Source organism: Piliocolobus tephrosceles, chromosome 4, assembly GCF_002776525.5.
Source record: "Piliocolobus tephrosceles isolate RC106 chromosome 4, ASM277652v3, whole genome shotgun sequence".
NCBI lineage: Eukaryota > Metazoa > Chordata > Mammalia > Primates > Cercopithecidae > Piliocolobus > Piliocolobus tephrosceles.
In genome coordinates, this window is record NC_045437.1 from 144,881,484 (window position 1) to 144,897,856 (window position 16,373).

The window sequence follows — 16,373 nt, forward strand, 5'->3', positions numbered from 1 at the left end:
AGTGATCCACCTGCCTTAGCCTCCCAAAATGCTGGGATTACAGGCATAAGCCTCCATGCCCAGACAAGCATTTTTTTCCCCCTAGGGCTAAAATGAATGAATGAATGAATATATAAACAAATAGATTTTTTTTTTTTTTTTTTTTTTTGAGACAGAGTCTCGCTCTGTCACCCAGGCTGGAGTGCAATGGCACAATCTTGGCTCACTGCAAGCTCCACCTCCTGGGTTCACGCCTTTCTCCTGCCTCAGCCTCCTGAGTAGCTAGGACTATAGGCTCCTGCCACTGTGCCCGGCTAATTTTTGGTATTTTTTAGTAGAGATGGGGTTTTACCATGTTAGCCAGGATGGTCTCGATCTCCTGACCTCGTGATCTGCCAGCCTCGGCCTCCCAAAGGGCTGGGATTACAAGCGTGAGCCACCGCGGCCAGCCATAAATAAATAGATTTTTAAAAACCAAGATTTCATCACTTATCAAGATTGCAGTTTCCAGGATGAAAGTGTGAATAACAGAGTTTACCAACATGGAACATGAAGAGATATTGAGGTTGCCAAAAGCTGAGCCACTGCTCTCTTCATAGATTGGTTTCTGACTGAAGGCAGGCTCATTTTCCAAATTGATCCCTGAGGTCATTGAGGTTTATATTCCAAATTTTTTATTCAGAAAATATTGACTGAGTGCTTTCTATGTGCCAGGCATTACGCTGGCTGGTGGAGATATAGGAGTAACTGAAATAGACAGTATTCCTGCCCTCAGAGAGCCTGTGTTCTAATCTACTGTCTTTTTGAGTCATAGATATCTTTAAGAATGTGTTAAAATGATGAACCCCTTTCCCTGAAAAATCCATTAATAAATCAATATCTCACACACACACACACACACACACACACACACACCTGCTGCGGGTGGAGACCCACAGTCAGAGTTTTGTGTTTCACTTCCTAGGGTTCGGAAAACTTAAAGCTCAAGTTTGCAAAGTGAAGGGCCTTTCTTCTTTCTCCCATCGGGCTGCCTGCTGCTCTTGCCTTCTGCTCAACACTTTGTGATGTCATGGATAAGACTTCTTGCTAATTTCCTTTTCAGATTTGATCACATGATACATCGCTAAACCTCAGGGAAAAGAGTCCAAGGGGGCTTAGTAGGCTCGGGTCAGCAGCTACCTTGTCCTGTGGCTTCTAGGAGGTCACTTCTGCTCCCAGTGTCTCTCTTTTCACATCTGAGTAATGGAAAGGATTGTATTAGGTTAACTCTTAGGCGACTTAGTGGTAGGTTTGGGGGGCAGGCTTTGTAGGCTGGCAGAAAGTATCAGGGGGTACATTATGTTACCCCCAGATACACTATTCATTAGCTGGACAATTTGAGCAAATTATTTATTAATCTAAGTCTTATTTTTCATATATGAAGTGGAAAAAGTAACACCTTTTAGAATGGTTTTGTGAATTAACTGAGCTAATGTATCTAAAGTATGTAAATTGCCTAAGACAAAAAAGCAGTGGCTGTTATCAACCTTGTCACAGCCAAATTGCTTTTCAGGGGAATTAAATCAGCATGTTAAATATTTATTGAGCATTTACTATGTGCCTAGCAAAGCATACTTCTATGATTATCCTACTGTGATGCTAACCCAGCCACCAGACAATGATATTAGACCATAGTGAAGAGGTCCACTCTATGTTAAACAGGCCAGGTTTAATTCCCTGGCTCCACCAGGGGCCAGCTGGGTGACCCTAAGCAATCTAGTCTTCATTCAGTTTCCATATCTGAAAGATGGGGATGATGATATCACATAAATCAGTTATAACAGACAGGCTGTTGGATTTAGACAAGATTGTGCAAGGAAAGCATTTAGTACAGTGCCTAACTCAAAGAACACTCTTGATTTATGTCAGGCTGGTTCAATATTAATACTATTATTATTTACTGATTAGCTTAACCTCATCCCCCTCAGGCTAGGTTGGATCTAAAAAAGGTTTTCCCCAGATTTCATGTAAGTCGAGATGATGATAGCATCTCACTTGTCTAGGCCCAAGTTATAAAATTAAGATCCATGATTCAAAACTGGGCTTTGTTTAGAAGTTTCTTGGAAAATATTTACTAGTCCTGCAAACAGCTGTGGTTACTACTAAATAATTCCCCTTAGTAGAAGATTAATGGTAATTCTTTTTTATATGTTTTTGTTTAGTACCCCAACCCCATGGATAAAAATGTCCTCTCTGTAAAAATCACGGAGGAAAAAAGAGGTAAGTTCTCTGTACAGTTTTTTGTATGATCGTTAAATGATAGTGATTTTTGTAAAGATGTGTGTATGTGTGTGTGTGGCCTATTAGGTTTTTAAAAAAGTTGTTCACCTACAGTTCCTTTCCATTATTAGTTGTTAAACATGTATATTTCTGTACTTGAGGTGACTTACAAAGGTGTGGCAGGTAGAGCACCAGGATTTACGATAATAAAAAGCCTGCTGATGCTTTTTGTCACTTTCTAACTAATAATTGATGATAACACTGAGCTATATATAATTGTAACCACTAACATTTTTGAGCCCTTAATATGTGCCAGGTACTCTTACTTTTATTAATTAATTTAATCTTCAGAACAGTGTGTGGGATAGGTATTAGACTACTCATTTAATGCATGGAGAAACTGAGATACAGAGAAGTTAAGTGACTTACTCAAGGTCACATGGCTGTAGCCTATTATATCATTTTGTAGATAGCAAAATGCATATGATTAAATATGAGATTTGACCATAAAGTGATTGCTTATGGAATCACAACTACTTGGCAATGTGGTTTAGCATTGACTAAAGCAGGAGTTGACCAGCTATGGCTCGTGCTGCCTGTTTTAGTAAATAAAGTTTGATTGGAACATAGTCACATTTGTTTACATGTCATCTGTGGCTGCTTCCTCACTATAACAGCAGAGTTGAGCAGTTGCCACAGAGACTTTATTGCCCACAGAACTTAAATTATTTAACATCTGATTCTTCACAGAAAATGTTTACTGACTCCTGGTCTAGAGCATAGAATCTCTTCTGTTCTGTGTTATCCCTATCTCCAGCAAAAACCATTATCAGTGTCAATGTTTAAACTTGAGAACTGGGCAATGCAGGAAGCTGTGACAATGCACATAGTCAATGTACAAAGCTTTGGAGACGCTGGGGCCTAGGTCCAGCATGCCCTTTAGCCTTCTTAGGAATCATGAGATGCTACTGTTCATTGTGTGACTCTGGAGCCCTCTCTGCTTGGCAAACATAACTGCCTTTTGCTTGTATATGCATTTTATGTACTTTTATAACCATATAGATATATTAAAAATGTTTTCTCATGTACCTACAGTGTGGGAGAAACTTGTTATTTGTCATCAAACTGGATTTCAAATCTTGATTTCATTACTACCTTGGTGACCTAACTTTTTAGAGCCTCAGTTTCTTCATCTGTCAAATGGGAAAATAATCTTGTTTTTAGGTTGTTATGAAGATCAAATGAGAGAACACTGTGCATATTCTAAATTGAAATGTTAATTATAATTTCTATCATTGTCAGGGGCATCTTTGCCATTGGGAGTGGCTAATCCATTTCGAGTATGTGTGAAGCAAACACTGGATGAGATGGCCAAAGGGAGGGCCAGTGGGCAGAGGGGTTGGCACTGTATCAACAGCTTCTGGGCAGTCAGGGTTTTTGCATCAAGGGTTGGGGCTACTATAACCAGAGCTATGAGAAAACCTGTAACAGCACGGCTAAGTCACAGTGATTCACAAAGCAGAAGACTGCACTTCAGAATTTATTCTTTTCTCTGCCTCTGCCTTTCTTTTTCTTAACATTGTTTTTTACATCCCTGATTTAATTCTGGAAACTTCATCGCAGAGCAAAATGGTTGCAGTCCTAGTGTTACAGTAGGTAGCTAGTCAAGTATGAGCAGGATAGAAGAGGGCTTACACACACACAGAGAGAAGAGAGCTTACACACATATACACAAGAGAGCTTACACACACATAGAAGAGGACTTACACATACACACACAGAAGAGAGCTTACACACACAGAAGAGAGCTTACACACACATACACACAGAAGAGAGCTTACACACACACAGAGGAGGGCTTACACACACACAGAAGAGGACTTACACATACATACACACACACATAAGAGAGCTTACACACACACACACACACACACACACACACACACACACACACGCACCCACCCAGGAGTGCTGGATGACCATCAGGTGATGGTCAGGCGGTTGTTAACTGTCTAAAGTAATAATTGGTCACAGCTGGCATCAGGCAAAGGCATGGTCCTAATAGATAGAAAACACCTGAAACTGATGATCAGCAGCTTCCTGATAAGATCTCAGGATTTGGGAGAAGTGATGTAAGACCCCGGACGTATGCCAGTGCATAAAACCCCAAGTCAAAAGGTCAGACCACACGCTTGCCTTTCAGGTTGCCGGCTTGGCTGTCTTCCAAGTGTCCTTTCCTTCCTTTCATTCCCATTCTAAAGGAACCGGAGTAGCTTTTTCCTGTTTAGGAAGGTTTATGAAAAGAATAGGAATAGCCATTTCCTATTCTTTTTAATAAACGTTCACTCCTGCTCTAAAACTTGTCTTGGTCCCTCCTTCTGCCTTATGCCCCTCAGTCGAATTCCTTCTTCTGAGGAGGCCAAAATTGCGGTTGCTGCAGACGCGTACACGTTTGCTGCCGGTAACAACAGGAAGTCTACTCCCTTATGAAAGATAAATGTGGCTAGTAAAATGAATTATAGGTTTAAATTTTGTAGCCAGATATCTGTGCTTGAAAGTTTGGTACAGAAGGTAGCAGCATCAGGTTCTCTCCCTTTTTGTTGAAACATTCTCTTTGGAGTTGAGCAGGAGTCCCACTGGTCATCGTCATTGGGGCACTGACACGGATAGTCCAGAGCAGCGAATGCTTGTGATTATTTCATCCTTGACATTGGAGTGTGCATTCTGAGTTACTGTTGTACCCTTATTCCTTCATCACAGATAGGGAATATCTGATTTGGCCCAGAAAAGTGTCAGGGAAACTGAATTTTGAATTAAACATTTTCTGTAGGAATTCTGCAAATAGAAAATTGAGATTGACTTTAAAAGATTTATTGCGGGAGGCTGAGGCAGGAGAATCGCTTGAACCCTGGAGGTGGAAGTTGCAGTGAGCTGAGACCATGCCATTGCACTCCAGCCTGCGTGTCAAAAAAAAAAAAAAAAAAACCAAAAACCAAAAACCAAAAAACAACAAAAACCCCCCAAGATTTATTGACACTAAGGAAAGAACACATTTCCTTAATTTTTTGTGTATAAAAAAAATAAAAAATTTTCTTTTTTAGATGAATCAACAGGGGTCATCTACAGAAAGAGGATTGCAATCTGTCAGAATGTGGTTCCAGAAATTTTAAGGAAGGTAAGTTCATTTTAAAGTTTAATCACAGTTGTTGTAACATTGAGTATTTTTTAATAGTCATGAAAAGGAACAGCATTTTCTGATGTAAAGGAGCATTAGAAACTTCCTCCTCCTTTTACTTCACAGCCTTCTGAGGAAGAAAGCTCTTTCTTATCCAACCTCATTTTTAGCAGATGCCACTGGAGATACTTTGTCTCTCTGTCTTGTGAAGGACTCTTAATGGACACAGAGATGTTGTGCAGTTACTTTAAAGATACTTTTGGCATTTTGCATGAAGTGACTAATCTTTCCATGATTAGAAATGACTCTTAGGTGAGAATGATCAGAAATGGGAAGATTGTAAATATTTAGTCTCATCTTTAATAAGAAAGAGAAAAACTTCAGTTTCTAATCCACTATCAGAGATAACAGCTATTTACTAGAGAATAATGTTCTCCACGCCCTCTGTTGTCTTTATGTGTATTTCTCTAAAGTAATATCATTGATGATGAAATCTTCAGATAGCAAATTGTTTTCTCTCTTTGAAGAAGAGCACTCTGGTGATTCTTTGTTGGAAAAAGGTGAGTGGAAATTTTAATCACATTGCTTGAACCACAGAGGGATTTTCAGTGGGAGTCATTGTAGAGCTCTGAGGAAGTCAGAGGAAAGCATCTGGATATGCCCTTTCAAACAGGTCTCAGAGGGTAGTTTCTACCTGAGAGAGATTCTGTGTGTGATGTTGTGTTGATGTTGTGTTGATGATTCTGTGTAGTCCATTCTCAGGCTGTTAATAAAGACATACCTGAGACTGGGTAATTTATAAATAAAAAGAGTTTTAATGGATTCACAGTTCCACATGGCTGGGGAGGCCTCACAATCATGGTGGAAGGTGAAGGAGGAGCCAAGGCACATCTTACATGGCAGCAGGCAAGAGAGTGTGTGCAGGGGAACTGCCCTTTATAAAACCATCAGATCTCATGAGACTTATTCACTGTCATGAGAACAGCACGGGAAAACCCACCACCATGATTCAGTTACCTCCCACTGAGTCTCTCCCATGACATGTGGGGATTATGGGAGCTACAATTCAAGATGAGATTTGGGAGGGGACACAGCCAAACCATATCAAATGTGGAACCCAGCTTGGCTCCTGCCAACTAGCTTGCAAATTAAATTGCTGTGTTGTATGTGGAACAAATGGCAGCTTCCATCACTTACTTATCATGAATTAAAAGACTGTCACATTCTTCAGTGTAATAAAGCTGATATGACAGTGAAAATGAACTTTCTTTTTTCCAGATGGTAAAACTGTTGCACTGTAGCATCAAATTATTACTGGCTTTTTCCAGAGTGTGTACCCTGCCTTTGCCCTGTATACTCACTCTGAATCTATTATTTAAAAAGGCATTCAACTTTGTCTTGTATCTCAATTCTTAAATAATTTAAGGACACCTCTGACTTGTACAATTCTGCCTTTGTAGTTTTCCATGTCTTCACTAGGAAACCATACATTTCTACGTATTGGACAGAGTTTAAAATGAAGAAAATATTTTACCTGATATTGTTCTGCATGTAAGCCTGTAAGTGGGCTCGATTAGAATTCATCAATTTAAGAAGGCCATAACCAGCCTTAGAGGAGATGCGAAGGAGGCTGATAATTTGCTTAGTGTTTAGCAGTTAGGGAAATTAGGCCAGGAACTGTATAGCCTACATAAATCCTGGGTCATTTGCATGTCCTCACCAGCACTTAGTAAGGTCATAGTATGTTTGATTATCAAAAACGTATAGCCAGTGGTGAGCCATCATCCATATATCAGGATTACTTGTCCTCTTGGTTATCCAAGACTGAGAGTAACTCTGGATGTGGTCATTATGTAGCCTGCTCTTCCTAAATTGAGAAAGCCATTCTCTTTCTGTTGGACAGGTGAGCATTTTGAAAGTACCTAATATCCAATTAGAAGAGGAGTCATGGCTTAATCCTCGGGAAAGAAACATGGCTATACGGAGTCACTGCCTTACGTGGACACAATATGCATCCATGAAGGAAGAGTCTGTCTTCCGGGAAAGTATGGAAAACCCAAATTGGTAAGACTCGTGTGTGTGTGTGCGTGTGTGTGTGTGTGTGTGTGTGTGTGTGTGTATGTGTTTTGGATGCAGGGATAGACACATGAGTACATACATTCAAAATCTATGGTTCTATACTTATGACCTGTTTATAACTCGTATGAATTTGACCTTATTAATTTTTTAATCACAGTAATTAATGATTTTTTTGGAGGGAAGATCAGGAAATGATAGGGTTCAACTCCCATCTGACCATCCCTCCCAATCCTGGTGTCTTTTTCACCCTCTTGAGAAGTAGTGTGTGTTATCAGTTTGCTGAATATTCTTCCAGACCTTAAAGAGATACCTTTAGATACTTACATATATACTCATAGAGTCTAATTTTGTATACATTTTAAAACATACATTATAAATTATAAATTATTTTGTAAATTGTGAGTTTGTAAATTGTGCACTTTTTTTACTTAATGGAACGTTTCTGAGCTTAAACCATGTGATATATAAATATATATAAACAATATATATAAAATATACATATGTATATATATCTAGCTTATTCCTTTATTGCATATAATTCAATCCTGTGACTGTATGACATTTTACATAGCTACTACTTTTTTGATAGACAGATGGTATCTAAGTTCTTTTTTTTACAAACAATACTACAATATTTGTGAAGTGTATGTTCCTTGTATGTGATCCTTTATGTTATATATGAGTTGTTTATCTAAAGTAGTTTTTTTTTTTAAATGCAGTCTTGCTCTGTCACCTAGGCAGGAGTGCAGTGGCATGATCATGGCTCAGTGCAACCTCAACCTCCTGGGCTCAAGTGATCCTCCTTCCTCAGTCTCCTGAGAAGCAGGGACTACAGGCATGTGTCACCATGCCTAGTTAATTAAACAAATTTGTTCTGTAGACGTGGGGTCTCACTATGTTGCTCAGGCTGGTCTCAAACTCCTGGGCTCAAGTGATTCTCCTACATCAGCTTCCCAAAGTGCTAGGATTCCAGGCGTGATCCACTGTGCCTGGCTTAAAGTAGAATTTTTAAATATCAGGTTTATTGAGATATTATTTGCATACAATAAAACTTGCTTTTCTTCGTGTATAGTTCTTTGAGTTTTGACAAACATGTAGTTGTGCCACCACTGCCACAATTAAACTATAGAACATTTTAGATAGGTTTAAAACTGTTAATATTATAAGACCAATCAATGGGGAAAGAATATTTCTTTCAACAAATGGTGCTGGGATAACTGGATATCCACATATGAAAGAATGAAGTTAGATTCCCTACCTCGTGTAGAATACAAAACTAACTCAAAATAGATCAAATACCTAAATGAAAGAGTTAAAACTATAAGACACTTAGAAGAAAACATAGGTATAAATCTTTGTGATCTTGGGTTAGGTAGTAATTTATTAGATATGATAGCAAAAATTTAAGCAGCAAGATTAAAAATAGATAAAATTGACTTCATCAATTAGAAACTTTTGTGTTTCAAGGGACACTGTCAAGAAGGTGGAAAACAGGCTTGGCGCGGTGGCTCATGCCTGTAGTCCTAGCGCTTTCGGAGGCCAAGGCAGCCTGATCACTTGAGGCCAGGAGTTTGAGACCAGCCTAGTCACATGGCAAAATCCCATCTCTACTAAAAATACAACAATTAGCTGAGTGTGGTGGCGCACGCCTGTGGTCTCAGCTACATGGGTGGCTGAGGCACGAGAATAACTTGAACCCAGGAGACGAAGGTTTCAGTGAGCCGAGATCGCACCACTGCACTCTAACCTGGGCGACAGAGTGAGACTCTGTCTCAGGAAAAAAAAAAAAAGACACACAATAACAAGTGTTGGTTGTGGATATGTGGAGAAATTAGAACGCTTACATATTTCTTATGGGAATATAAAATAGTGCAGCTGCTTTGGAGAACAGTTTTTCAGATCTTCAAAAAGTTAAACATAGAATTACCATTTGACCCAGCAATTTCACTCCTAGGTACTTCAAGAGAAATGAGAAAATATATGTCCACACAGAATCTTGTACAAAACTTTCATAGCAGTATTATAATAACCAAAATGTAGAAACAAACCAATGTCCATCAACTGATAAATATATAGCCCAATGTAATATGTTCACAAAATGGAATATTATTTAGCCATAAAAAGGAATGGAGTGCTGATTCATGGTTAAACATGGACACATTTTGAAAATATGCAAAATGAAAGAAGGCAGTTACAAAAGGCCACATATTGTATGGGTCCATTTATTTGAAAAGTCCAGAATGTGTAAATCCATAATGACAGAATGTAGATTATTGGTTGTCATGGGTTAGGGAGAGAGGAGAGTGATGAATGACTGCCAGTGGGTACAGAGTTTCTGTTTTGGGGTGATAAAAATGTCCTGGAATTAGTGTTGATGGTTGCAGAACTCTACGAATATACTAAACCTCACTGAATTGTGTACCCTAAAAGGGTGAATTTTATGGTAAGTGAATTATATCTCAATACAGAAAACTATATAGCTGATTCTCAGGACATGCCTACTTTTATTAGTTTATATAGTGTTTTAGTTAGGGCTGCTATAACAAGAATACCATGAACTGGGTGACTTACACAGTAAACGTTAATTTCTCACAGGCCTGGAGGCTGGTAAATCCACTGTCTAAGCACTGGCCTTTCCAGTGTCTGGTGAAGGCCATATTTTTGGTTTGCAGATGCTGCCTCCTCATTATTGTCTCACATAGTGGATAGAGGGAGTTCTAGTCTTGGTTTCTTTTTATAAGGACATCAGTCCCATCATGCAGTCTCTAACTTATGACCTCATGAAAACCTAACTACCTCCCAAAGACTCAGTCTCCTAGTACCATCTCATTGTAGGTTCAAGTTTCAACACATGAATGGGGGGTGGCGGGGGAGGGTACCGACATGCAGTCATAACATACGGATTCTGCCACATTTCCTTCCAATGTGTTAATATGCACATTTTACACTGATCAACAACACATGAGAGGGCTCATTCCCTTACAACATTGTCAGCACTTATTCACATGCTTTTTAGCTTTTGCCAGTATAATGGGTGAAAGATGATTGATTTTTTTTGAGACATGTTTAAAAATAAGCAAAATATAAGCACTAAATGTTAACAGTGATTATTGCTGTGAACTGTGGTTGCTGTGAACTGGATAATTATCTGTGTTTTTTGTTATTGTTCTGTGTGGTTTGAATTTTTTATTATATACTTATCATTTTATGGAAACAGTAAAGCCCTCAAGCCCAAACAACTATAAACCAAAAATCTAAAATCCATTCTTAAGCCCAAACACTTGTCCAAATCATTACTGCTCTCCATAACTTTGGTCCTGTAGTGATAATTCTAGGATGCTGCAGCAGCCCGCTGAGTGGGTGTGAAAGCCATGTCTTATTAGCATCAGAGGTGGGCTTGCTCTGAACCACCCACTATTTTTTCTGTCTTAGTCTCTCTCATGACAAGAGTTTCACATAGGGCATAGATGTTTGGGATTAAGTGTAAAGGCTGTGGCCAGAAAATAGAGCTCCTTTCTTTGTATGTAGAAATAGCAAAAGGATGGAATTGGCTGATTTTGTGCAAAAAAATCATTTCATCTACTTCGTTTTAGCCTTAATTTTTGCACATATTTGAGCTATTAGCTAGTCCTAAAAGGTGAACTAAACCTTCATCCATGATATGTAAAATAACTATTAGCTCTGAGAATCCAGGGAGGATATCCTTTAGGAACAATTTTTCTTTGTGTGTTTTTCAAACAGTATTTTAAAATAGTCATTCTGATTCTAGAAACAATAATGCACATGTCTTGTAAAAATATTAACCAATTCTGAGAAAAGAAGGAAATATTATCATACCTGGAGATACTGTCTGTTTACATGATTTTCTTGGTCCATTCCTAATTGATACTTAGATTGGTTTTGCTCTTACAAACAGTGTTGTGATGAAAATCTCTATGATTACATATTTTCCCATTTATTCAATTACCATTTAAGGTAGATTGAGCAAAGTGAGATTTCTTGGTCAAAGGTTATATGGATTTTATATTTTGGAACATATGACCAGACTCCTGTATAAGAAGGTTTGACCAGTTATATGTTTTTTTTTCTTTCTTTGGTTTTTTAAGTTCCAATCCTCTCCAAAACACTACCTTTTCTATCATTGACACAGCAGGCTAACACTTATTGATGCCTACTATGTCAAGGTCAAAGCTATATCCTTCATGTGCATTCTTTTGAGGCTTAGGTTAAATAACTTGCCCAAGGGGATACAGTCAGTAGATTGCTAAGCCAAGATACAAATGCAGGTATCGTAGACTCCACTTTGAGCACAGTGGTGAGGCAGGAATACGAACATTTACAAAGGATGGGTTTATCTTGTTCTGTAGAGTGCTTTGGATCCCAGGTATGAAGGATGGATTTTGTCCCTTCAGCAACAAGCAGCCACACAAAGGTTTCTGAGTAGGGGCTGATATGCTGAAAGCTGGGATCCACATTCTAGAGAACTTATGTTTCCTTAGCTCTTGACATGCATTTAGAAAGGCATTTAGGCAGACATTCTAAATAAATAGGTAATGGCATGGGATGGGGGCATCCAAGAAAGATTCATTATTACTTTAATTTCTTCCCTTTGCTAAGGAAATATGAGAGTAATGGCTAGCTACCGCACCCAGAATAGGGACAATTTTTTTTTTTAAGGGAATAAAAAAGCTGTCAGGGCTACTAAGTGTAAAATTAGACTTTCAAGCTGTGTGTTGGTTAGCAGGTGTGGGTGTGTGACTAGAAACCAGATGTCACTCTGTCCCTGTGCATGGCCTGTTGGCTCAATTCAGAGATGGGCTCAAAACAAGTTTCCTTTAGAAACTAAGCCTTGCTCTATGTCCTCTTCACATAGTTCTGATTTTGGCTTCCCACTGACATCTCTACAGTTGTGGCACCTTCTTGGATGAGAGAACTACATTGGACTTTCCCCCATCTGTACTATTACAACTGGATAGCTCTAATATGCTTTCTTCCTTCACTAATTGTGTACGACGTTGTCTTCCTGTAGTTTTTATGGAATGGAATTTCTCTTCTCTCCATAATAGGTATGGGAAGATAGGGTGATGTCCTGTTTCTCACTCATCTGACTCTCCCAGAACCCAGGCTAGCACTCCATGCCTCAGAGAAGCCCTCCTGTACTTACTTTATCCCTCCTCCTGTATCAGTTAGGCTGCCTTGTGCTGCAAGTAGCAGAAACCCTGACTCAGACAATACCAGCCATCCCTTACATGTGTTTACTATGTGCAGGCTCTGCTTTAAGTACTCAGTGTATATATGTATATGTATATGTGTATGTGTATATGTGTGTCTGTATTTAATCCTCATAATAACCATGTGAGGTTGGAACTATTATCTTTGTTTTACAAACTGAGGCTAGAGATGTCAAGTAACTTGTTCGAGGTAGGATGACCAGTAAATGGCAGCACCAGATTCAAACATGGGCTGTTTGGCTTTCGAATCTAAGCAGTTGGCAGCGATATTGCCCTTCCTCTCACTAAGGAACTGCATTATCTCATAGCCAAGTGGGCAGTATTTCTATAGCTCTTATTCTTTTGGCTCTACCTTTGTATGTCAACTATTTTTTTTCAAGTTTGGATTCCTCATGACTGTCAACAGCATCTAAAATCAGCATACTAATTTGTCCACTTAGTGGGAGAAAGAGCTATGTCGAGGAGGGAACCTGTCTCCTAGCCATGAGGAAAAAAGCCCTTCCCCTGATGCTGATTGAGTCAACTTAGGACACCTGCTCCCGCAGACCAATCAGCGTGTTCAGAGGAATGATATGGGTGTATTGGCAGACCCAGTCAAGATCTGCCCTTGGAGCAGGGGGTGAGGTCGTCTCGCTCTGAAGCACATGGGCTGCATGGGGGTGGGTAGGCACCTGAACAGAAATAGTTGGGGCGTAGTAGAAGGGGACTCTGCACACGTTTTTTCCTCTTCATGTTTTCTTGGCATCATGTTGCCCATTGTCTTTATTTTGCTTTGGAAGTAATGGAAACTCACTACTGCAGATTATTACAGGGATATTTCTGTACCAGTGATCAGGCCTCCTGAGGGATAGGAACCAGGAATTGGAAAGCCAGCAAGACCTAAGGCAGCTTCATAGTCTCTTATTTTTCTATGTCTGACTACTTTGTCTAGTAATTTACAGATCTGCTTTATTTACACAGCCAACATGACTCCCTCCAGGCCTGCACAGGGTCTCTCCTCTCATGTCCTATGCCACAGTAACTGAGTAGGCTTCTGTGTTTAGAATCCTACCACTGGGCCAGGCGTGGCTCCATACCTATGATCCCCGAACTTTGGGAGGCCAAAGTGGGAGGATCTTGTGGCCAGGAGTTCGAGACCAGCCTGGCGACATTGGTATGACAGGCCTTGTCAGACAGACCTTGTCTCTACAAATAATAAAGTAATTAGCCAAGCATGGTGCCACATGCCCGTGGTCCTAGCTACTTAGGAGGCTGAGGTGGGAGGATCGCTTGAGCCCGGGTGGTCAAGGCTATAGTAAGCTGTGATCCTGCCATTTAATTCCAACCTGGGCAACAGAGCAAGAGCAAGACCCCTGATATAGTTTCACTGTGTCCCCACCCAAATCCCATCTTGAGTTGTAGCTCACACAATTCCCATATGTCATGGGAAGGACCCAGTGGGAAGTAATTAAATCATGGGGGCAGGTCTTTCCCGTGCTGTTCTTGTGATAGTGAATAAGTCTCACAAGATCAGATGGTTTTATAAAGGGGAGTTCCCCTGCACAAGCGGTTTTTTTTTTTTTTTTTTTTTTTGACTGCTGCCACGTAAGACATGCCTTTTGCTTTCCACCATGATTGTGAGGCCTCCTCAGCCTTGTGGAAGTGTGAGTCCATTAAACCTCTTTCCTTTATAAATTACCCAGTCTCAGGTATATCTCTTATCAGCAGCATGAAAATGGACTAATACAACCTCCATCTCAAACAAAAAAAGAGGAAAGAGAAGAATTCTGCCTCTGAAACTGTAACTATGTGCCCTTGTACAATTTGTGTCACTTCTCTACTCCTCAGTTTCTTCATCTGTATGTTGGGGATGATAACCCTTTCCCAGAGGGTGGTTGTATGAATTACATGAAGTCATACCTAGAGAGAGCTTAAAATAGTGCCAGCCCGTAGTGGTCAGCAAATATTAGTGTTTTGTATTATTACTTTTACAATTGTTATTTTCATAATCTTAAAAATTCTGATAACCTTTGATTCTAATTCTCAGTGTGTATTTAATATAGAAACAGTGTTTGTAATGATTTACTGTTACACTGCAGAAATATGTTCATGTTGGGCTTTGCATTCCCTCAGTACTCATCTTTGGGGCTACAAGTGCCTCAATTTGAGAGGCATGGAACTGGGAACCTTGTGTTTTAGTTCCAGAGTGAAATTTAAGCTCTGGAGAGAATAGTATTCAGGGTCAATGCAAGCAATTGGCATGGACTGAATCTGCTCACATTTCTGGTTTTCTTCTAGGTTCATGCAATGATCTTGGCAGTTGTAGATTCAGGGGCATCACATAGGGTCCTCTGATGCACTGCTTGATTGAGTGTGTAGAATGAGAGATGCCATGCTCGTGCTCTGCTTTGCCTTAAGACACTTGGGCCAAATCAGAAAAAAGATAAGTGAATCTTAATCTGAAAAGAGGAAAAAATTAAAGTCAGCTTTTGTGGGAATATGCTTTATTATGTAGAGCAGGACGCAGGCATTTACTTTGAAAATGGAGAATGAAGTGTATTATTTTAGACTTTTCAGAAGGAAGAAAAAGTCATGGTTTTTACCCTCCAAAACCTTATGTTCTGAGATAGGTTTGTTAATTTCTTATCATTTTGTGTTTGTATCTGTTCTTTAAAATATATTTATTTGTTAGTTTCTGGTTCTTATTTATTACCCTTTTCCTTTTAATAGGTATTTGTTATACCATGTGGGAATATAATTGACATGCATTTGATTTGGTTTCAGTAATTGACATTTGCTTTATCCGAGTACTGCAATGTAATTCTGAAAGATAATGACCTTGTAAAAGTATTTTCTTTGGCTTTACTCTTTCAGCATATGTGTTTTTATGCTAAGTAAAAACTTTCCGGTATCTTCAAGTTACTACTATCAGTGGGAACCTATTCTATTCATGATGTGGAACTGGATTTTTCCTCAAATGTAACAAGATTATTCTTCTACACTCAACACAGCATCTCAATGGCCATGTCTGTAGCTTTCCACATCTAAAAGCTTCTGCTTATCCTCTGATGCTTATTTTTGACAATAAAAATGCCCAGCCAGGCCAGGCACGGAGACTCATGCCTGTAATCCCAGCACTTTGGGAGGCCAGGAAAGGTGGAAAAGCAAAAGCTCTTGCAGGGCCCTGCATAGGCCCATGGGCAGGTTGGAGGCTGGCTCTTTGTCTCCAGGTACTTATAACCTCGTTGCATAAAAACCATTTTAGGACCCCATTTGGCCCACCCTCTCCTGGGCAGAGTGGTTGGGCATAGCTGGGCCATGGCAGTGTGTCAAGACTTGATGAAAGGGCTGGGCACAGTGGCTCATGCCTGTAATCCCAGCACTTTGGGAGGCTAAGGCAGGCAGATTGCTTGAGCCCAGGAGTTCCAGAACAGCCTGGGCAACATGGAGAAACCCTGTCTGTACTAAAAATACAAAAATTAACTGGGCGTGGTGGTGTATGCCTGTGGTACTAACAACTTGGGGGGCTGACTGAGGTGGGAGAGTTACTTAAGCCTGGGAGACGGAGATTGCAGTGAACCAAGATTGCGCCACTGAATACTCCAGCCTGAGTGACAGAGTAAGACCATGTCTCAAAAAAAAAAAAAAAAAAAAAAAAAAAAAAAAAA

General features: G+C 39.7%; 1 protein-coding gene across 2 annotated transcripts in view; it reads left to right on the top strand.

Moving 5' to 3' along the window:
- PRELID2 (PRELI domain containing 2) overlaps positions 1-16,373 on the top strand; it is a 76,818-nt gene that overhangs the window by 10,699 nt on the left and 49,746 nt on the right. For both annotated transcript variants that reach the window (XM_023227084.1, XM_023227085.2), the window contains 3 exons: positions 2,181-2,238; positions 5,343-5,416; positions 7,320-7,480. In XM_023227084.1, coding sequence (XP_023082852.1) covers positions 2,181-2,238; positions 5,343-5,416; positions 7,320-7,480 — 293 coding nt within the window. The remainder of the gene's footprint in view (positions 1-2,180; positions 2,239-5,342; positions 5,417-7,319; positions 7,481-16,373) is intronic.